The sequence below is a fragment of the Rhinoderma darwinii genome, chromosome 12, assembly GCF_050947455.1.
Source record: "Rhinoderma darwinii isolate aRhiDar2 chromosome 12, aRhiDar2.hap1, whole genome shotgun sequence".
In the NCBI taxonomy this organism is placed as follows: domain Eukaryota; kingdom Metazoa; phylum Chordata; class Amphibia; order Anura; family Rhinodermatidae; genus Rhinoderma; species Rhinoderma darwinii.
In genome coordinates this window covers 3193065-3217573 of record NC_134698.1, presented here as the reverse complement: position 1 = coordinate 3217573, position 24509 = coordinate 3193065, and the positions used below count along the sequence as shown (strand labels likewise).

At 42.0% G+C, this 24509-nt stretch overlaps 2 protein-coding genes across 2 annotated transcripts in view; both read left to right on the top strand.

The window, feature by feature from the left end:
- The window catches only part of IGSF9 (immunoglobulin superfamily member 9), a 51869-nt gene extending 27699 nt beyond the window's left edge, over positions 1 to 24170 (top strand). The window contains exon 4 of the mRNA XM_075844537.1: positions 24007 to 24170. Within this exon, the coding sequence (XP_075700652.1) occupies positions 24007 to 24170 (164 nt within the window). The remainder of the gene's footprint in view (positions 1 to 24006) is intronic.
- Positions 4028 to 5014, top strand: LOC142664630 (uncharacterized). Its single transcript, XM_075843795.1, has 2 exons — positions 4028 to 4306; positions 4688 to 5014. Exons 1-2 carry the CDS (start codon positions 4028 to 4030, stop codon positions 5012 to 5014), a joined length of 606 nt encoding a protein of 201 aa, XP_075699910.1.
- Positions 24171 to 24509: the final 339 nt, after the last annotated feature.

Here is a 24509-nt window from a genome sequence, read left to right as displayed (position 1 = left end):
TTTTTTTTTATGAGTCTCTTTTACGGCCGGGACCTCCCATGAGTCCTCACCATAGGATACTGGTGCGGTTACTTATTAATCGTCGTCTTCTCCTCCTGCCCGGGGATGTGGGCAAAGGTGCGACTCATAAAAGTTTTAACCAGGGCCACATCGGGTGACATGAAAGGCTGATATAACTAGAGGAAGGGTGAAGACGGGTGAGGGAGGAGGGCGTAGATTTGGGGTCCTCGGCTTCCCTGGTAACAGCTTGTTTATTTTCAATCCCAGGGAGGAGAAAGGAATGAGCGGAGGAGCAGCGCGGAGATACAATGGACGCCGCCTGGCATTGTCCAAGTGCTTAGATTTAAATTTCCTTTGCCATGGTTACCAGGTGGACGGAGGGAGGGTCCCGGGGCGGCGGAGGAGGGGCTGGCAGGACAGGCGGGCGCTGGTGGAGGTCGTGGGTTTTTTTTGTGCATTTTTCAAAGTCTGGAGTCAGCGAGCGGCTGCGTCGTCCTGTATTGTGGGAACGCACTGGAGGAAGAAGATGGAGGACGCGCACGAAAATATATAATGAGGGCGAAGGGGGAGACACCACAAGTGTGACATCTATCCAGACCGTGCCAAAATGACATCTGAGACCATGTATCTCAGCCTACTATGTGTATCAAAGCCTACAATGTGTGATACTGTCTGCTGAGCCGTGTATCTAATCCTATCATGTGGGATACTGTCTGCTGTGTATCTAATCCTATCATGTGTGATACTGTCTGCTGAGCCGTGTATCTAATCCTATCATGTGTGATACTGTCTGCTGAGCTGTGTATCTAATCCTATCATGTGTGATACAGTCTGCTGAGCCGTGTATCTAATCCTATCATGTGTGATACTGTCTGCTGAGCTGTGTATCTAATCCTATCATGTGTGATACAGTCTGCTGAGCTGTGTATCTAATCCTATCATGTGTGATACTGTCTGCTGAGCTGTGTATCTAATCCTATCCTGTGTGATACTGTCTGCTGATCTGGTGTATCTAAGCCTGTCATGTGTGATACTGTCTGTTTAGCTGGTGTATCTAAGCCTGTCATTCCTGAGTATGGGGGACACTTGTAGTCTCCTCGGATACTACAATCATTAATCGTCTCTAGTAAATTGCTGGTGAGATTTGACTATGGCCGGAGCGCGGGTAATAAGCGTTGTGGGGAGGACACGCTGCCCCCTCCTGAATTCTCTGCCAAATATTCTCCAGATATGAAGCACGCAATCTGCGCAGTTGAATAAAGGCCAGAGTATGAAGAGCGACATGAGGGGCAGCCGAGACCCCGACCCGCCAAGGAGCTCAACACATCAAAACGGTAAAGAATGTTTTCTAATTACGCTACTGGCCACAGGAGCTTACAATCTAGAGAGGTAGAGAGAGCGGGAGCAGAACACCAACTGATGTTCCAATGAGCTAATCTTAGGTTTAGATACATCTGCTATCATATATGATACTAGCTGCTGTATCTAATCCTATGATGTGTGATACTGTCTGCTGAACTGTGTATCTAATCCTATCATGTGTGATACTGTCTGCTGAGCTGTGTATCTAATCCTCTCGTGTGATACTATTGACTGAGCCACTGTATCTAATCCTATGATGTGTGATACTGCCTGATGAGCCATGTATCTAATCCTATCATGTGATACTGTCTTCTAAGCTACTGTATCTAATCCTCTTGTGTGATACTGTTGACTGAGCCACTGTATCTAATCCTATCATGTGTGATACTGTCTGCTAAGCTACTGTATCTAATCTTCTTGTGTGATTCTGTTGACAGAGCCACTGTATCTAAGCCTCTCATGTGTGATACTCTTTGCTGAGTTTCTGTATCTAAGCCTCTCATGTGTGATGTTTTCTGGGAGCGGCACAGCTGTACATTAATCTCTGACTGGCGGGGTGTAGACTGTAAGCTCCTGCGGTCCGCGCTGTACGTTGGGAGTGATTATAATTGTCATTGTCTGTATTACGCACTTGATCTGGGATATAATTAGTGATAATAATTGAGCTGCCGCTTCCTCCTCGGCTTTTGTCTGGGTCTCTCACCCGCATCCCACCAGTCTGGGTAGGAGAGGGTTAATGGACGACGCTGAGGGATTTCCTGGATGCAGCTTTTGAAAGTTTGAAAAATGCTGGAGTAACTTTGATCCCCTCCCCCGCCCTCACTTATCTATTCTTCTCTACCCTCATCCTCTGTCCTCCAAGGTGCAGCCATGTGGAGGGAGTAATTGGAGGGGGCACATATTTTTTTTTCTTGTACCAAGTCTGTGTTTGGGAGAACTGGGTGACAACTAATACAACTTAATGGTGCCCACCGCCTATCTCTAAAAGGGGCACCCTAAACCTCGTTCTTCCGATCTGTGATGCGGCTAATGCGTGTGATTTTCGACCATGAACAAGAAAACAGCGCAGCTCGCTGAGCTGCGCTGTTTCTGTAACTACCATTCAGTTGTGTGGGACTTACAGAAACAGCTTAGCTCCGCGAGATACGCTGTTTTTCTAACTCAAGACCATATAACCTTTTTTTTATGGTCGGAATTCACCTCATTCAGCCGCAACACAGAGCGGTAGAACGGAGTTTAGGGGGCCCCGTTCTAGAGATAGGTGCGGGTTCCAGATGTGGGACCTGCATCTGTCATAAATGTCCCTGCTGGGAAAACCCCTTTAACCATTTATCGGATCATCAATAACTTCAAGAAGAGAGGGTCGATTTCTGTGAAGAAGCTTCAGGGCGACCAAGAAAGTCCAGCAAGTGCCAGGACCGTCCCCTAAAGAGGATTAAGCTACAGGATCGGTTCTACACCGGTGCAGAGCGTGCTCAGGAATGGCAGCAGGCCGGTGTCCGTGCATCTGACCGCACAGTGAGGTGAAGGCTTGTGGAGGCTGGCCTGGTGTTAAGGAGGGCAGCAAAGAAGCCACTTCTCTCCAAGTAAAAGATTGAGGACAGTCCTCTGCAGGAAGTACCGGGATTGGACTGCAGGGGACTGAGGTTAAGTTATTTTCTCTGATGAAGCCGCCTTCAGACTGTTTGGGACATTTGGAGGAATGATTGTCCAGAGAAGGGTGGGCGCTACCATGAGTTCTGCGTCATGCCAACAGTAAAGCATCCTAAAAACCATTCATGTGTGGGGTTGCTTTTCATCCAAGGGAGTGGGCTCAAAACTTTGCTTAAAGGGAATGTGTTGCCAGAAAAACCATGTTTTTTTTTTAAACATTTAGTGTGTGGGTGATTAAACATTGTTCAAATTTTTTTTATTTTTTTCGCGAGTCAGGAAATATTATACATTTTTTCTAATTTATAATACTACCCATTTTTGGTCACTAGATGGAGCTAGTTCCCAAAATTGCAGCATTGCAACATTGGGTTAAAAGCCCTCGCTCTAGTGAGCTCTCAGCATCCCCCCCTCGTTTATCCCGGCGCTAAAAGGTTTAACCTCCTACACTGTGTGTCGCCATTTTTTGAGGTAACCCACAGTGTAGTAGGTTTACATACAGTAGTAAACACACACAAACACTAACATACATTGAAATCTCTTACCTGCTCCTGCCGCCGCGGCTCCCTCCGGCCCGTCCGCTCCGTTTGCTGCCGCTGTTCCATGTGCACAAGTCCGGAAGCCGCGACCGGAAGTAGTAATATTACTGTCCGGCCGCGACTTCCGGTCCACAGGAAAATGGCGCCGGACGGCGCCAATTTCGAATAGGACTGTGTGGGAGCGGCGCATGCGCAGTTCCCACACAGACGCCGTACACGGCAGTCAATGGGACGGGAGCCGTTCGCAGTCCCTATGGGACTGTGGCTGCCGTATTCCATGTCTGTGTGTGTCGTTAATCGACACACACAGAAATGGAACAAAAAATGGCAGCCCCCATAGGGAAGAAAAAGTGTAAAAATAAGAAACAGTAAAACACAAACACACAAATGAATATAAACGTTTTTATTAAAGCACTAACATCTTTAACATATAAAAAAATTATTTGTGATGACACTGTTCCTTTAAGAACACTACCATGAATAAAGAACAGTATCTAAGCATCCTCCAGGAGCAACGTCTCCCGACCACCCAGAAGCAACTTCTCCCAACCACCCAGGAGCAACTACTCCCGACCATCCAGGAGCATCTTCTCCCGACCATCCAGGAGCATCTTCTCCCGACCACCCAGGAGCATCTTCTCCCGACCACCCAGGAGCAACTTCTCCCGACCACCCAGGAGCAACTTCTCCCGACCACCCAGGAGCAACTTCTCCCGACCACGCAGGAGCAACTTCTCTCAGCCACCCAGGAGCAACTTCTCCCAACCACGCAGGAGCAACTTCTCCCGACCACGCAGGAGCAACTTCTCCCGACCACGCAGGAGCAACTTCTCCCGACCACGCAGGAGCAACTTCTCCCGACCACCCAGGAGCAACTTCTCCCGACCACCCAGGAGCATCTTCTCCCGACCACCCAGGAGCAACTTCTCCCGACCACGCAGGAGCAACTTCTCCCGACCACGCAGGAGCAACTTCTCCCGACCACCCAGGAGCAACTTCTCCCGACCACGCAGGAGCAACTTCTCCCGACCACGCAGGAGCAACTTCTCCCAACCACGCAGGAGCAACTTCTCCCGACCACGCAGGAGCAACTTCTCCCGACCACGCAGGAGCAACTTCTCCCGACCACGCAGGAGCAACTTCTCCCGACCACCCAGGAGCAACTTCTCCCGACCACCCAGGAGCATCTTCTCCCGACCACCCAGGAGCAACTTCTCCCGACCACGCAGGAGCAACTTCTCCCGACCACGCAGGAGCAACTTCTCCCAGCCACCCAGGAGCAACTTCTCCCGACCACCCAGGAGCAACTTCTCCCAGCCACCCAGGAGCATCTTCTCCCAGCCACCCAGGAGCATCTTCTCCCAGCCACCCAGGAGCAACTTCTCCCAACCACCCAGGAGCAACTTCTCCCAACCACCCAGGAGCATTTAGGCTGGGTTCACACAACCTATTTTCAGACGTAAACGAGGCGTATTATGCCTCGTTTTACGTCTGAAAATACGTCGGCAAACATCTGCCCATTCATTAGAATGGGTTTGCCGACGTACTGTGCAGACGACCTGTCATTTACGTGTCGTCATTTGACAGCTGTCACAAGACGACACGTAAAATTACAGCCTCGTCAAAAGAAGTGCAGGACACTTCTTGGGCCGTTTTTGGAGCCGTTTTCTCATAGTCTCTATTGATAACAGCTCCAAAAACGGCCGAAAAAACGGCGCGAAAACGGCCCGAAAAACGCAGCGAAAAACGTGAGTTGCTCAAAAAACGTCTGAAAATCAGGTGCTGTTTTCCCTTGAAAACAGCTCTGTATTTTCAGACGTTTTTGGCTCAGCGTGTGAACATACCCTAAGGTGATGAACAATGCTATTTCCGGTATGATGGACCATGTCACAAGGCAAAAGTGAGAACTAAGGGGCTCGGTGAACAAGACTTTGACATTTTGCGTTCATGGCCAGAAAACTCCCCAGATCTCAATCCTATTGGGTGGACAAAAAAAAACAAACACATAAATTGTGATAGACCCAAGCACTGATTAGGTAAGAATTGGTCAGGATTTGGCCCAGAAGCTGACATCCAGCATGACAGAGCGAATTGCCGAAGTCTTGAAAAAGAAGGGTCAACACTGTAAATATCGAGTCTTTGCATAAACTTGATGTATTTGTCAATAAAAGTTTAAAAACGTATGAAATGTTTATAATTGTACTTCAGTAACCAGAGAAACATCCGACTAGAAAGATCGAAAAACCCTGAAGCAGAAAACTGTGAAAACCAAAATATGTGTCGGTCTCAAAACTGTTGTCAGATGTGTTATCTGTGGTGACCCGGGTCTTACAAGTGGCACAGAAAGCTGGTTTAGACGTAATCGGTTAAAGGGGTTTTCCACCTTCTGACAACTGATGACCTATCCACCGGATAGGTCATCAGTATGTCATCGGTGCGGGTCCGGCACTGTTAAACCGCTCCAGTGGCCTGCGGGCATCGGATGTTATGGCACATAATGCGATGTACGGAGCCGGCAGCAGTTGGCTCCATACATAGCATAGCGGCCGTGCTGTAGAAGCTCAGCCACTATTCCATAGCCGGAGCCAACTGCTTCCGCCATGTAAGTCCACTGCACGGAGGCACCGGAGCAGCTGATCTGTGCGAGGTTGGGGGGGGGGGGTCGGACCCCCACAGATCATGTACTGATGACCTATCCGGTGGATAGGTCATCAGTTGTCAGATGGTGGAAAACCCCTTTAATGAACTCCTCGTCTTCTCTAGATGTCACTGACCCCGTTCTCTTGTATAATATTTGTGCAATATCTTTAGTAAGAATAAGAAGTATAAACGACTGTACAGTGCGGAGAAGAAGGGTTAATAAATGAAGGTGATGGGGGGAGGGACGGACAGGACCATATGCACTTTACATGAGCTTTACTGCTCGGAGTTGTGCCTAAAATGATCATCTCGCCTCCTGTTGTTTGGTTTCTTGCTTTATATTTGTTCTGTCAAGATCGTCTTTAAAAAGAAAAAAAATATATCACGTCTTTGTAATTTGATTGTGTCATTTATTTTTCTACTTGATTTATATTGAGGTTCCTACACTCCTTCGCTCCTGTGGAGACCTGATGTCTCCTTCTGCCGTTCTTAAACAAGAAATATACATTTAAAAAAAAGCCTGTCAGTCCTGTGAATATCTTTCCCAGCTGCCGGCGATAAAGCGTTTTACTAATAAGGTGCTAGTGGCATATACGGTTGTGTCTGAACACATAAGCTGCAGGACGACGGCTCCACCAGATCACATTGTTCACCTCATGAAAAAAAGTGCGGTAATCTGACTTTCAACAGAAGTCACTTTTGACCACATCATCTCATGAGAGCGCTGTGACTGGGGCTAAAGTGCTCAGTTCAGGAACACTACGGTGTTAGCCCATGTACCTGGGTTTGCTGCATGCAACTTGCGTGGTAGATGGCGGTCTCCTTACTTATATGAGTGAGCTGCTTGTGCTTAAGGAACAGTGTCATCACAAATTATTTTTTTATATGTTAAAGATGTTAGTGCTTTATTAAAAACGTTTATATTCATTTGTGTGTTTGTGTTTTACTTTTTCTTATTTTTACACTTTTTCTTCCCTATGGGGGCTGCCATTTTTTGTTCCATTTCTGTCTGTGTCGATTAACGACACATACAGACATGGAATACGGCAGCCACAGTCCCATAGGGACTGCGAACGGCTCCCGTCCCATTGACTTCAGTGTACGGCGTCTGTGTGGGAACTGCGCATGCGCCGCTCCCACACAGTCCAATTCGAAATTGGCGCCATTTTCCTGTGGACCGGAAGTCGCGGCCGGACAGTAATATTACTGCTTCCGGTCGCGGCTTCCGGATTTGTGCACTTGGACCAGCGGCAGCAAACGGAGCGGACGGGCCGGAGGGAGCCGCGGCGGCAGGAGCAGGTAAGAGATTTCAATGTATGTTCGTGTTTGTGTGTGTTTACTACTGTATGTAAACCTACTACACTGTGTGTTAGCTCAAAAAATGGCGACACACAGTGTAGGAGGTTACACCGTTCAAACCCCTCGTTTATCCCGGCACTAGCCAGGATAAAGGAGGGGGGGATGCTGAGAGCTCACTAGAGCGAGGGCTTTTAACCCAATGTTGCAATGCTGCAATTTTGGGAATAGCTCCATCTAGTGACCAAAAATGGGTAGTATTATAAATTAGAATTAATTTATAATATTTCCTGACTATTTCCTGACTCGTGAAAAAACTAAAAAAAATTTGAACAATGTTTAATCACCCACACACTAAATGTTTAATTTTTAAAAAAAAAACATGTTTTTCTGGCGACACATTCCCTTTAAAGGTGACAACATTTTCCCAAGTGGCTGGCGCTCAACAGGGTAATGCATTTCTATTTTAAATGAATGCCTTGGAGATCATGAGATCCCGAATGTTCCTGACTCATATAATTCATCAGCAGAGAACTTTACCAGTGCGCTACCTCTGCTGTCAAGAGCTTGCTTCAAATTCTTCCAAAGATGACATGTTCTTATTCCTGCTGGAAGTGACAATTACATTTGGTCTTATGGAGGAGGAGATCCCAGGGATACAACCCACACGTTCCGCACTCCTAATTTATTATCAGAGAACTTTACCAGTGCACTACTTCTGGTGTTAAGAGTGGGCTGCAAATTCTTCCTAAGATGACATGTTCTGCTGGAATTGATGTTTATATTTGGTCTTATGGGAACAACAAGAAAGTCCTGAGATCAACCTGGGCTGGTGGTCAAGCTGCACCCTAAACATGGAGTGTCTTCTGTGCAGAACCTGGTTCAAATCCTGAAGTGTGTACTTGTCTAAAAGGGAACTCTGCTGGCTGGAGTTTATAGTGGTGTGGAGGCAGTGCAGTGGGATTGTTGCTGCATAAGAAAGTTAATTATGTAAAGGAAGTTACTTATGCAGCTGTCTCTTTTGAGACAGCTGTATTTATATAGTAGATTATTACAGATTTCAGCAATATACTCATAACTCAAACAGTATCAGAATCCATCTCTCCATAGGTGGCACTTTGGGAAAGGGGGAGCTGCCCAACATCACTGGGAGAACAACATTGGGGTTAGAACCCACATTATATAGAGGTGATTCCTGCACTCAACTCGGATCACGCAAGCTGTGAGCTAGCTGCACAGCAGCCTTATGGGCACACATTTTTCACCTCTTTTAAAAACGGGTTATCAGACCTTCAACAAGAAAAACTTTAGATCACAGTGGGGAGAGGGGGGGCAGTGTGACAGCATTGTGGCTTGGGGCTTATGTGCCTAGGCCTGGTTTGCTATGGAGTTAACCTGTGTCCCTAGGTTCAAAGCATCATGCATGCTGCTTGTGTGGTAAATGGTGGTCTCCTCACTTATACAAGTTTGTTGCTTGGTAACGTTTTTCCAACAATTTTGCCAAGCGGTTGATGCTCAACAGGGCAATGCGTTTCTCCTTTAAAAGGATGTCTCGTCTTGTGAACATGCACTGGTGAAAGACTTTCAAAACTGAAACACAAGGAGGAGCTCCTGGGGATAGAACCAACATGTCACAGACACTTCTAGTTTATCAGCAGAGAACACTACCAGTTTGCTACCTCTGCTGTTAAGAGCCAGATGCAAACTCTTCCAAAGATGACATGTTCTTATTCCTGCTGGACGTAATGATTACATTTGGTCTTATGGGGACAATAAGAAAGCTATTATTCCAATGTGAGCTGGTGGTGTGGTGGTTAAGTGGTGTGTCTTCTGTGCAGTCCTTGGTTCAAATCTTGATGGGTGGGTTGTCCAAAATGGTACTTTGCTTAGTGGTGTGGAGGCAGTGCAGTGAGATTGTTGCCGAATAAGAAAGTTAATTATGTAAAGGAAGTTACTTATGCAGCTGTCTCTTTTGAGACAGCTGTATTTATATAGTAGATTATTACAGATTTCAGCAATATACTCATAACTCAAACAGGTATCAGAATCCATCTCTCCATAGGTGGCACTTTGGGAAAGGGGGAGCTGCCCAAGGTGACCGGGAGAACAACATGGGGGTTAGAACCCACATTGTATAGAAGTGATTCCTGCACTCAACTCGGATCACACAAGCTGTGAGCTAGCTGCACAGCAGCCTCATGAGCACCCATTTTTCACCTCTTTTAAAAACGGGTTATCAGACCTTCAACAAAAAAAAACTTTAGATCATAGTGGGGAAGGTGGGAGCAGTGTGACAGCATTGTGGCTTGGGGCTTACGTGCCTAGGCCTGGTTTGCTATGGAGTTAACCTGTGTCCCTAGGTTCAAAGCATCCTGCTTGTGTGGTAGATGGTGGTTTCCTCACTTATACATGTTTGTTGCTTCTGCTTGGTGACGTTTTTCCAACAATTTTGGCAAGCGGCTGATGCTCAACAGAGCAATGCGTTTCTCCTTTAAAAGCATGCCTCGCCTTGTGAACCTGCACTGGTGAAAGACTTTCAAAACTGAGGCACAAGGAGGAGACCCTGGGAAAAGAACCAACACATCCCTGACACTTCTAGATTATTAGCAGAGAACATTAGCAGCGCGCTACCTCTGATGTCAAGAGCCAGCCTCAAACTTTTCCAAAGATGACATGTTCTTATTCCTGCTGGACGTAATGCTTTCATTTGCTCCAATGGGGACAATAAGAAAGTCCAGAGATCAACCTGAGCTGGTGGTGTGGTGCCTGAGTGGTGAGTGTCTTCTGTGCAGCCCCTGGTTCAAATCCAGATGTGTGGCCTTGTCTAAAAGGAACTCTGTTGGGTGGTGTTTATAGTGGTGTGGAGGCAGTGCAGTGAGATTGTTGCTGCATAAGAAAGTTAATTATGTGAAGAAAGTTACTTATGCAGCTGTCTCTTTTGAGACAGCTGTATTTATATAGTAGATTATTACAGATTTCAGCAATATACTCATAACTCAAACAGGTATCAGAATCCATCTCTCCATAGGTGGCACTTTGGGAAAGGGGGAGCTGCCCAAGGTCACTAGGAGAACAACATGGGGGTTAGAACCCACATTGTATAGAAGTGATTCCTGCACTCAACTCGGATCACGCAAGCTGTGAGCTAGCTGCACAGCAGCCTTATGAGCACACATTTTTCATCTCTTTTAAAAACGGTTATCAGACCTTCAACAAGAAAAACTTTAGATCACAGTGGGGAAGGTGGGAGCAGTGTGACAGCATTGTGGCTTGGGGCTTATGTGCCTAGGCCTGGTTTGCTATGGAGTTAACCTGTGTCCCTAGGTTCAAAGCATCATGCATGCTGCTTGTGTGGTAGATGGTGGTCTCCTCACTTATACAAGTTTGTTGCTTGGTAATGTTTTTCCAACAATTTTGCCAAGCGGCTGATGCTCAACAGGGCAATGCGTTTGTCCTTTAAAAGGATGTCTCGTCTTGTGAACATGCACTGGTGAAAGACTTTCAAAACTGAAACACAAGGAGGAGATCCTGGGGATAGAACCAACATGTCACAGACACTTCTAGTTTATCAGCAGAGAACACTACCAGTTTGCTACCTCTGCTGTCAAGAGCCAGATGCAAACTCTTCCAAAGATGACATGTTCTTATTCCTGCTGGACGTAATGATTACATTTGGTCTTATGGGGACAATAAGAAAGCTATTATTCCAATGTGAGCTGGTGGTGAGCTGGTGGTGAGCTGGTGGTGAGCTGGTGGTGTGGTGGTGTGGTGTGGTGGTGTGGTGTGGTGGTGGTGGTGGTGTGGTGGTGGTGTGGTGGTGGTGTGGTGTGGTGTGGTGGTGTGGTGTGGTGGTGTGGTGGGGTGGTGGGGTGGTGTGGTGTGGTGTGGTGTGGTGTGGTGTGGTGTGGTGTGGTGTGGTGTGGTGTGGTGTGGTGTGGTGTGGTGTGGTGTGGTGTGGTGTGGTGTGGTGTGGTGTGGTGTGGTGTGGTGTGGTGTGGTGTGGTGTGGTGTGGTGTGGTGTGGTGTGGGGTGGTGTGGTGGTGTGGTGGTGTGTCTTCTGTGCAGTCCTTGGTTCAAATCTTGATGGGTGGGTTGTCCAAAATGGTACTTTGCTTAGTGGTGTGGAGGCAGTGCAGTGAGATTGTTGCTGAATAAGAAAGTTAATTATGTAAAGAAAGTTAATTATGCAGCTGTCTCTTTTGAGACAGCTGTATTTATATAGTAGATTATTACAGATTTCAGCAATATACTCATAACTCAAACAGGTATCAGAATCCAACTCTCCATAGGTGGCACTTTGGGAAAGGGGGAGCTGCCCAAGGTCACCGGGAGAACAACATGGGGGTTAGAACCCACATTGTATAGAAGTGATTCCTGCACTCAACTCAGATCACACAAGCTGTGAGCTAGCTGCACGGCAGCCTCATGAGCACACATTTTTCACCTCTTTTAAAAACGGGTTATCAGACCTTCAACAAAAAAAACTTTAGATCACAGTGTGGAAGGTGGGAGAAGTGTGGCTTGGGGCTTATGCGCCTAGGCCTGGTTTGCTATGGAGTTAACCTGTGTCCCTAGGTTCAAAGCATCCTGCATGCTGCTTGTGTGGTAGGTGGTGGTCTCCTCACTTATACATGTTTGTTGCTTCTGCTTGGTGAAGTTTTTCCAACAATTTTGGCAAGCGGATAGACCTTCAACTAGAAAAACCTTAGAAGACATGACAGTTGCTCAGGTGTTAACTGTTTTTAAGGCTGGAGGTCCTGGGGATAGAACCTACATGGTCCTCACATGTCAAATTTATTAGCAGAGATCATTACCAGTGCGCTACCTCTGCTTTCAACTGTTGCCAACAAATTCTTCCACTGATGACATGTTCTTATTCCTGCTGGAAGTGACGTTTACATTTGGTCTTATGGGGACAATAAGAAAGCTCAGAGATCGGCCTGAGCTGGTGGTCTGGTGCTTAAGCAGTGTCTTCTGTGTGGACCGAATCGACCGACGTGCGCTGTGACTGGGGAGCTTAGGGCCTGGGCCGGTTTTAGACAGTGTGTTGGCTGCTGGGGCTCGTGCGCCAGGGTTGCTTTATTGTCTCAGTCCGGCCCTGCACCCCAGTATGTCTACTAATCCAGGAGGGGGGGGCATCATGGAAAAACCTAAACCCTTTACCCCCTGGTAAGGGGTTTAGCCCCTGCCGTTTTTTGTTTTTTACAGGGTCTCCTTCCCGGCCTAATAGAGCCCCGTTCCCCTCCGCTAATAATTAACCATTAAATGCTTTCGCTCGGTTCATAATTTTGGCAGATGTGTTAAAGGGATTCAGTTGTCAAGGCCCCTCCCTTATTTACCCAGAATCCCCCTCTCTGTGATGCTTTGAATGTCAGTCGCTATGCAATGTGTGCGGCTGGTTACTAAGACAACAATAATGTCATCGAAGAAGGGAAGAGGAATTCATGAATGGGAGTTAATGACGGCGAGGAGGATTCATATGTGAGAGCTATATATACACGCGGGGGCGAGCCTGGATCACCGGACCCCTCCGCAGCCAATCAGACCCACTGCTGTTTATAGCCGCCGTATCCAAATATCCATGAGGTCTGGGTGAAGGCCTGATGAGATTTAAAGGGCCACATACCCTATAGTGGTTATAAGACCAGCGGCTAATATCATTCATGTATATATGTCAGTGAGAGAAAGCCGCGATCAGTCATCCTATAAAAAAAATCCTACAGTCATTGTTTCAGCAGTCTGACATGGCTGATAACAGGGAAAAATAGATTCGGTGTCCTTTTAAAGTCATACTTTCATATTTCAGTCTATGGCAAAAAGTATAAACCGCCAATAACAAAGACAACTGGATATCCCGATACCACTGCCGTAGGCCACCAGCTTAGCTGGTCTGGTTTCCCAATGTGGGATGAGGGGCATTCTGCTGCAGCAAGCTCCCTCCCAGGACTGTGGAAAAATTGATGCTTTTCAGGACACAAATTGGAGTGTCCCTTTAAGGATTTAACCCTAGAGGACTATCATGACCTTCTCCCCCTCCACTTACCCCTACAGCTCCATTAGTTTTGAGAAATGGTTCTATAAAGCTAGGATGTCTATGGGCCGAACATCCCATAATCCACATTGTCAGGATCATGTGACGCACGTGACATCACTGCCCCCCAGATATAAGGTTATATCTTACATGACGGGGCGTGTGTATTTATTATATAAAATAACAAGGGTGTGCGTCCGTCTTCTGAGGATTAGAGGGATTTCCTCCCGACCTCGGGTGACTTCAGCCACATGCTGTCCATGATTTACATGGGATGGTTAACCCCTCTCCCTTTGTTATCTGAGATAGGGAGATTAGATTGTAAACTCCGCTGCCACAAGGAGCGGTGTACACTTCCATCCGTGCTCCTTATGGTGTTGCAGAATACGTTGGCGCCCCATATATACCATTTCATAGACCTCTGTTCTACATGGCACACCGCGTGGTGATCACCAAGACCTCTAGAAGCAGATCGGCATTCTGGGATGGAAGAGCTTGTCCAATAGATTCTAGCGATGGAAGGGTTAAGCGTGGGCGGGGCCTGTGCGCTATAAACTCTGCGTTCCAAAGGCAGCTAAGACCTATTTTGCGTAAGCTGCAATGTGACGGTGACTATCCCGAGCTTATCCAGTACGAGGAGGGTCTGTGGTCTTAGCCAATTCAAATTTGTGTAATGTCGTTCTGATCGGATCAGGCGACTGATAATAGCACCAGACAATTAAGGAGATTGAATCTGCTCCTCACGTCTTATCTCCCATCTCATCCTCTACTGCTGAGTCCACCCAGAATCCCGGGAAGAACATCCCCCATAAAAATAACGACGAGGTCAGACCTGAGAATCACTATACTGCTAATGTAGTGTGCACCTATGTGACTGCCTGGTATATAATACAAGAGATAATGAGATCTGTAGTTATATTCTGTAGTATTATAGTAGTTATATTCATGTATATAGAGGCAGTATTATAGTAGTTATATTCTTGTATATAGGGGCAGTATTATAGTAGTCATATTCTTGTATATAGGAGGCAGTATTATAGTAGTTATATTCTTGTATATAGGAGGCAGTATTATAGTAGTTATATTCTTGTATATAGGGGGCAGTATTATAGTAGTTATATTCTTGTATATAGGAGCAGTATTATAGTAGTTATATTCTTGTATATAGGGGCAGTATTATAGTAGTTATATTCTTGTATATAGGAGCAGTATTATAGTAGTTATATTCTTGTATATAGGAGGCAGTATTATAGTAGTTATATTCTTGTATATAGGAGCAGTATTATAGTAGTTATATTCTTGTATACAGGGGGCAGTATTATAGTAGTTATATTCTTGTATATAGGGGGCAGTATTATAGTAGTTATATTCTTGTATATAGGGGCAGTATTATAGTAGTTATATTCTTGTATATAGGGGCAGTATTATAGTAGTTATATTCTTGTATGTAGGGGCAGTATTATAGTAGTTATATTCTTGTATATAGAAGCAGTATTATAGTAGTTATATTCTTGTATGTAGGGGCAGTATTATAGTAGTTATATTCTTGTATATAGAGGCAGTATTATAGTAGTTATATTCTTGTATATAGGGGGCAGTATTATAGTAGTTATATTCTTGTATATAGAAGCAGTATTATAGTAGTTATATTCTTGTATATAGGAGCAGTATTATAGTAGTTATATTCTTGTATATAGGGGCAGTATTATAGTAGTTATATTCTTGTATATAGGGGGCAGTATTATAGTAGTTATATTCTTGTATATAGGGAGCAGTATTATAGTAGTTATATTCTTGTATATAGGAGCAGTATTATAGTAGTTATATTCTTGTATACAGGGGGCAGTATTATAGTAGTTATATTCTTGTATATAGGGGCAGTATTATAGTAGTTATATTCTTGTATATAGGAGCAGTATTATAGTAGTTATATTCTTGTAACTAGGGGGCAGTATTATAGTAGTTATATTCTTGTATATAGGGGGCAGTATTATAGTAGTTATATTCTTGTATATAGGGGGAAGTATTATAGTAGTTATATTCTTGTATATAGGGGGCAGTATTATAGTAGTTATATTCTTGTATATAGGGGCAGTATTATAGTAGTTATATTCTTGTATATAGGGGCAGTATTATAGTAGTTATATTCTTGTATATAGGAGGCAGTATTATAGTAGTTATATTCTTGTATATAGGAGGCAGTATTATAGTAGTTATATTCTTGTATATAGGGGCAGTACTATAGTAGTTATATTCTTGTATATAGGGGCAGTATTATAGTAGTTATATTCTTGTATATATAGGGGGCAGTATTATAGTAGTTATATTCTTGTATATAGGGGGCAGTATTATAGTAGTTATATTCTTGTATATAGGGGCAGTACTATAGTAGTTATATTCTTGTAACTAGGGGGCAGTATTATAGTAGTTATATTCTTGTATATAGGGGCAGTATTATAGTAGTTATATTCTTGTATATAGGGGGCAATATTATAGTAGTTATATTCTTGTATATAGGGAGCAGTATTATAGTAGTTATATTCTTGTATATAGGGGCAGTATTATAGTAGTTATATTCTTGTATATAGGGGGCAGTATTATAGTAGTTATATTCTTGTATATAGGGGGGCAGTATTATAGTAGTTATATTCTTGTATATAGGAGCAGTATTATAGTAGTTATATTCTTGTATACAGGGGGCAGTATTATAGTAGTTATATTCTTGTATATAGGGGGCAGTATTATAGTAGTTATATTCTTGTATATAGGGGCAGTATTATAGTAGTTATATTCTTGTATATAGGGGCAGTATTATAGTAGTTATATTCTTGTATGTAGGGGCAGTATTATAGTAGTTATATTCTTGTATATAGAAGCAGTATTATAGTAGTTATATTCTTGTATATAGGAGCAGTATTATAGTAGTTATATTCTTGTATATAGGGGCAGTATTATAGTAGTTATATTCTTGTATATAGGAGGCAGTATTATAGTAGTTATATTCTTGTATATATGGGGCAGTATTATAGTAGTTATATTCTTGTATATAGGCGTCAGTATTATAGTAGTTATATTCTTGTATATAGGAGGCAGTATTAGAGTAGTTATATTCTTGTGTATAGGAGCGGTATTATAGTAGTTATATTCCTGTATATAGGGGCTGTATTATAGTAGTTATATTCTTGTATATAGAAGCAGTATTATAGTAGTTATATTCTTGTATATAGGGGGCAGTATTATAGTAGTTATATTCTTGTATATAGGGAGCAGTATTATAGTAGTTATATTCTTGTATATAGGAGGCAGTATAATAGTAGTTATATTCTTGTATATAGGAGCAGTATTATAGTAGTTATATTCTTGTATATAGGGAGCAGTATTATAGTAGTTATATTCCTGTATATAGGGGGCAGTATTATAGTAGTTATATTCTTGTATATAGGGGGCAGTATTATAGTAGTTATATTTTTGTATATAGGGAGCAGTATTATAGTAGTTATATTCTTGTATATAGGAGGCAGTATAATAGTAGTTATATTCTTGTATATAGGAGCAGTATTATAGTAGTTATATTCTTGTATATAGGAGCAGTATTATAGTAGTTATATTCTTGTATATAGGGGCAGTATTATAGTAGTTATATTCTTGTATATAGGGGCAGTATTATAGTAGTTATATTCTTGTATATAGGAGCACTATTATAGTAGTTCTATTCTTGTATATAGGAGGCAGTATTATAGTAGTTATATTCTTGTATATAGGGGCAGTATTATAATAGTTATATTCTTGTATATAGGGGCAGTATTATAGTAGTTATATTCTTGTACATAGGGGGCAGTATTATAGTAGTTATATTCTTGTATATAGGGGGCAGTATTATAGTAGTTATATTCTTGTATATAGGGGCAGTATTATAGTAGATATATTCTTGTATATAGGGGGCCGTATTATAGTAGTTATATTCTTGTATATAGGGGGCAGTATTATAGTAGTTATATTCTTGTATATAGGGGGCAGTATTATAGAAGTTATATTTTTGTATATAGGGGCAGTATTATAGTAGTTATAGTCTCATATATAGGAGTAGTATTATAGTAGTTATATTCTTGTATATAGGGGCAGTATTATAGCAGTTATATTCTTGTATATAGGAGCAGTATTATAGTAGTTATATTCTTGTATATAGGGGGCAGTATTATAGTATTTATATTCTTGTACATAGGGAGCAGTATTATAGTAGTTATATTCTTGTACATAGGGGGCAGTATTATAGTAGTCATATTCTTGTATATAGGGGCAGTATTATAGTAGTTATATTCTTGTATATAGGGGCAGTATTATAGTAGTTATATTCTTGTATATAGGGGCAGTATTATAGCAGTTATATTCTTGTATATAGGGAGTAGTATTATAGTAGTTATATTCTTGTATATAGGGGGCAGTATTATAGTATTTATATTCTTGTACATAGGGAGCAGTATTATAGTAGTTATATTCTTGTATATGGGGGGCAGTATTATACTAGTTATATTCTTGTATATAGGGGCAGTATTATAGTAGTTATATTCTTGTATATAGGGAGCAGTATTATAGTATTTATATTCTTGTACATAGGGAGCAGTATTATAGTAGTTATATTCTTGTATATAGGGGCAGTATTATAGTAGTTATATTCTTGTATATAGGGAGCAGTATTATAATATTTATATTCTTGTACATAGGGGGCAGTATTATAGTAGTTATATTCTTGTATATAGAGGGCAGTATTATAGTAGTTATATTCTTGTATATAGGGAGCAGTATTATAGTAGTTATATTCTTGTATATAGGGGGCAGTATTATAGTATTTATATTCTTGTACATAGGGAGCAGTATTATAGTAGTTATATTCTTGTACATAGGGGGCAGTATTATAGTAGTTATATTCTTGTATATAGAGGGCAGTATTATAGTAGTTCTATTCTTGTATATAGGGGGCAGTATTATAGTAGTTCTATTCTTGTATATAGGGGCAGTATTATAGTAGTTATATTCTAGTATATAGGAGCAGTATTATAGTAGTTATATTCTTGTATATAGGAGCAGTATTATAGTAGTTATAGTCTTGTACATATGGGGCAGTATTATAGTAGTTATATTCTTGTATATAGGAGCAGTATTATAGTGGTTATATTCTTGTATATAGGGGGCAGTATTATAGTAGTTCTATTCTTGTATATAGGGGGCAGTATTATAGCAGTTATATTCTTGTATATAGAGGCAGTATTATAGTAGTTATATTCTTGTATATAGGAGGCAGTATTATAGTAGTTATATTCTTGTATATAGAGGGCAGTATTATAGTAGTTCTATTCTTGTATATAGGGGGCAGTATTATAGTAGTTCTATTCTTGTATATAGGGGCAGTATTATAGTAGTTATATTCTTGTATATAGGAGCAGTATTATAGTAGTTATATTCTTGTATATAGGGGGCAGTATTATAGTAGTTATATTCTTGTATATAGGAGGCAGTATTATAGTAGTTATATTCTTGTATATAGGGGGCAGTATTATAGTAGTTATATTCTTGTATATAGGGGGCAGTATTATAGTAGTTATATTCTTGTACATAGGGGGCAGTATTATAGTAGTTATATTCTTGTATATAGGAGGCAGTATTATAGTAGTTATATTCTTGTATATAGGGGCAGTAATATAGTAGTTATATTCTTGTATATAGGGGAAGCATTATAGTAGTTATATTCTTGTATATAGGGGGCAGTATTATAGTAGTTATATTCTTGTACATAGGGGGCAGTATTATAGTAGTTATATTCTTGTATATAGGGGCAGTATTATAGTAGTTATATTCTTGTATATAGGGGACAGTATTATAGTAGTTATATTCTTGTATATAGGGGCAGTATTATAATAGTTATATTCTTGTATATAGGGAGCAGTATTATAGTAGTTATATTCTTGTATATAGGGAGCAGTATTATAGTAGTTATATTCTTGTATATAGGGGGCAGTATTATAGTAGTTATATTCTTGTATATAGGGAGCAGTATTATAGTAGTTATATTCTTGTATATAGGGAGCAGTATTATAGTAGTTATATTCTTGTATATAGGGGGCAGTATTATAGTAGTTATATTCTTGTATATAGGAGCAGTATTATAGTAGTTATATTCTTGTATATAGGGGGCAGTATTATAGTAGTTATATGCTTGTATATAGGGGCAGTATTATAGTAGTTATATTCTTGTATATAGGGAGCAGTATTATAGTAGTTATATTCTTGTATATAGGGGCAGTATTATAGTAGTTATATTCTTGTATATAGGGAGCAGTATTATAGTAGTTATATTCTTGTATATAGGGGCAGTATTATAGTAGATATATTCTTGTATATAGGAGCAGTATTATAGTAGTTATATTCTTGTATATAGGAGCAGTATTATAGTAGTTATATTCTTGTATATAGGAGCAGTATTATAGTAGTTATATTCTTGTATATAGGGGGCAGTATTATAGTAGCTATATTCTTGTATATAGGGGTAGTATTATAGTAGTTATATTCCTGTATATAGGGAGCAGTATTATAGTAGTTATATTCTTGTATATAGGGGGCAGTATTATAGTAGTTATATTCTTGTACATAGGGGGCAGTATTATAGTAGTTATATTCTTGTACATAGGGGCAGTATTATACAGCAGTAGTAGATTTTGCTGGTTTAGTAAAGATATTCAGGCTTTAATTAGTTTTGCAATTAGTGACAATTGTCTGAGCATTTCCTATGTTGGGGATACATGGAGTTGTACTGTTCTCTCATCAGTGATATTTGGGAATGGACGTCTCGCCTTCTTTTCTTGCTCTTTTGTTCAGCTTTATCTGAATGATCTACTTGCTAATAAGGCCACATTAAGGAGCACTTAATGCAATTGACCTTTGACTCCTCTCTGCCTCAGTGACCTCCATTAGTCAGTATCTCCATCACCGCCTTCAGGTCATATGTCTATTCTCTGGTGCATTCTCTGTAATAAATTGAATGACAATCCCAGTTTAGATCTGGGAACTTCTCATTAAAAGTGCAGAACCCATAGTTTGTACCTGGTTGTGTCCTTAAAAGGCGCTCTTATCAGCAAAGATGGCCGCTCACCACATTCCCTTGTCACCCCGAGCTCCCCTGCACAGTGTCCCATCCACATAGCCAGGAGATATCAGGCACATTATATGAGTGACGCGTTCCAGCCGCCGACACCCGCATGTCGTTTTGCCCTTTGAGTGGTCCCAGAATCCCTGTCCCTTAATCTCATAATAACTTTATTTACAGTTTAGTGACAGGGACGATTATTACATGATGCTGTGGGATGTGCTTATAGCGTCTGTTTTGGATTAGCGTGACAGAAATGAGTGCGTAGTAACACGGTTGATTCAACATGTAGACTTCTATTGTATGATGTACTGTCCCTTTAAATCGTATAGAGGCTGAAGTGACTTGTAGAGCACAACTGGATGTAGTATCTGAGCTTCGTAGCAACCTATAGCCTCGACATTGTACCATCTTTAAATACATGTATCGCAGTGAGGCCCAGAGCTGGCCTTTTCCTGTGTACACCGCAGTGCAAATATGTGCTCGTCCCATACATCCATACCACACAGAAACCTTGGGAGGAGGCATTGTCAAAATAATAACCGCACCATGTCTCTTTGCTTCACCAGCAGGTCTTGTACTGATCCTGTATCATACTCCAGAGCTGCACTCACTGTTCTGCTGGTGGAGCCACTGTGTACATACATTACATTACTTATCCTGTACAGATCCTGAGTTACATCCTGTATTATACTCCAGAGCTGCACTCACTATTCTGCTGGTGGAGTCACTGAGTACATATATTACATTACTTATCCTGTACTGATCCTGAGTTACATCCTGTATTATACTCCAGAGCTGCACTCACTATTCTGCTGGTGGAGTCACTGTGTACATACATTACATTACTTATCCTGTACTGATCCTGAGTTACATCCTGTATTATACTCCAGAGCTGCACTCACTATTCTGCTGGTGCAGTCACTGTGTACATACATTACATTACTTATCCTGTACTGATCCTGAGTTACATCCTGTATTATACTCCAGAGCTGCACTCACTATTCTGCTGGTGGAGTCACTGTGTACATACATTACATTACTTATCCTGTACTGATCCTGAGTTACATCCTGTATTATACTCCAGAGCTGCACTCACTATTCTGCTGGTGGAGTCACTGTGTACATACATTACATTACTTATCCTGTACTGATCCTGAGTTATATCCTATATTATACTCCAGAGCTGCACTCACTATTCTGCTGGTGGAGTCACTGTGTACATACATTACATTACTTATCCTGTACTGATCCTGAGTTACATCCTGTATTATACTCCAGAGCTGCACTCACTATTCTGCTGGTGGAGTCACTGTGTACATACATTACTTATCCTGTACTGATCCTGAGTTACATCATGTATTATACTCCAGAGCTGTACTCACTATTCTGCTGGTGGAGTCACTGTGCACATACATTACATTACTTATCCGGTACTGATCCTGAGTTACATCCTGTATTATACTCCAGAGCTGCACTCACTGTTCTGCTGGTGGAGTCACTGTGTACATACATTACATTACTTATCCTGTACTGATCCTGAGTTACATCCTGTATTATACTCCAGAGCTGCACTCACTATTCTGCTGGTGGAGTCACTGTTTACATACATTACTTATCCTGTACTGATCCTGAGTTATATCCTGTATTATACTCCAGAGCTGCACTCACTATTCTGCTGGTGGAGTCATTGTGTACATACATTGCTTATCCTGTACTGATACGGAGTTACAGCCTGTATTATACTCCAGAGCGGCACTCACTATTCTGCTGGTGGAGTCACTGTGTACATACATTACATTACTTATCCTGTACTGATCGTGTATTATACTCCAGAGCTGCACTCACTATTCTGCTGGTGGAGTCACTGTGTACATACATTACATTACTTATCCTGTACTGATCCTGAGTTACATCCTGTATTATACACCAGAGCTGCACTCACTATTCTGCTGGTGCAGTTACTGTGTACATACATTACATTACTTATCCTGTACTGATCCTGAGTTACATCCTGTATTATACTCCAGAGCTGCACTCACTGTTCTGCTGGTGGAGTCACTGTGTACATACATTACATTACTTATCCGGTACTGATCCTGAGTTACATCCTGTATTATACTCCAGAGCTGCACTCACTGTTCTGCTGGTGGAGTCACTGTGTACATACATTACATTACTTATCCTGTACTGATCCTGAGTTACATCCTGTATTATACTCCAGAGCTGCACTCACTATTCTGCTGGTGGAGTCACTGTTTACATACATTACTTATCCTGTACTGATCCTGAGTTATATCCTGTATTATACTCCAGAGCTGCACTCACTATTCTGCTGGTGGAGTCATTGTGTACATACATTGCTTATCCTGTACTGATACGGAGTTACAGCCTGTATTATACTCCAGAGCGGCACTCACTATTCTGCTGGTGGAGTCACTGTGTACATACATTACATTACTTATCCTGTACTGATCGTGTATTATACTCCAGAGCTGCACTCACTATTCTGCTGGTGGAGTCACTGTGTACATACATTACATTACTTATCCTGTACTGATCCTGAGTTACATCCTGTATTATACACCAGAGCTGCACTCACTATTCTGCTGGTGCAGTTACTGTGTACATACATTACATTACTTATCCTGTACTGATCCTGAGTTACATCCTGTATTATACTCCAGAGCTGCACTCACTATTCTGCTGGTGGAGTCACTGTGTACATACATTACATTACTTATCCTGTACTGATCCTGAGTTACATCCTGTATTATACTCCAGAGCTGCACTCACTATTCTGCTGGTGGAGTCACTGTGTACATACATTACTTATCCTGTACTGATCCTGAGTTACATCATGTATTATACTCCAGAGCTGTACTCACTATTCTGCTGGTGGAGTCACTGTGTACATACATTACATTACTTATCCTGTACTGATCCTGAGTTACATCCTGTATTATACTCCAGAGCTGCACTCACTATTCTGCTGGTGGAGTCACTGTGTACATACATTACATTACTTATCCTGTACTGATCCTGAGTTACATCCTGTATTATACTCCAGAGCTGCACTCACTATTCTGCTGGTGGAGTCACTGTGTACATACATTACATTACTTATCCTGTACTGATCCTGAGTTACATCCTGTATTATACTCCAGAGCTGCACTCACTATTCTGCTGGTGGAGTCACTGTGTACATACATTACATTACTTATCCTGTACTTATCCTGAGTTACATCCTGTATTATACTCCAGAGCTGTACTCAGTATTCTTCTGGTTGTTATTGGAAACAGTCATTAAAGCCTGCCGCCTTATTGACGCTTTATCCATCTCTCCACAGGACGCACGCGGATAGAGGAAGGCGCTTCTCTACGTATTGATTCCCTCCGTTCAGAAGACCAGGGTTGGTATGAGTGCAGGGTGCTATTTTTGGATCGTCATCACGGTGACGAGGACTTCAAAAACGGGACTTGGATCCATCTTACTGTGAACTGTAAGTCTTGAATGCCCCCATGATTCATTGCTGCATCATGTGTGGGGTCCAGGGCAGCAGGTGACCACCATGACACCTTTGGGCTGGTTTTAGAAGGTGGCAAACTGGGCAGTGGCCTAAAGCACCCCACCTCAGGGAGAAAACTAGAGGAGCATTTTACTGTTTGTTTGTATGGAGAAGCTCTGTCTGGCAACGCCCCATGTAGAGATGCCAACACAACACTGCGCTGTTTAGACTGGCATAGTGGTGACAAGTACCAGTGCCAGCAGAGTCACCGGTAAATAAGGCTTCTCCCATTGTACTGGGATTATTCCCAGTATCAGGTTTACTTTTGAAATGCAGCATCGGCA

Coding starts and splice junctions, on each gene's coding strand:
- LOC142664630 (XM_075843795.1), top strand. CDS start 4,028: ATGAATAAAGAACAGTATCTAAGCATCCTCCAGGAGCAACGTCTCCCG. Junction 4,307..4,687: donor TCTCAGCCACCCAGGAGCAA/CTTCTCCCAACC, acceptor ACCACGCAGGAG/CAACTTCTCCCGACCACCCA.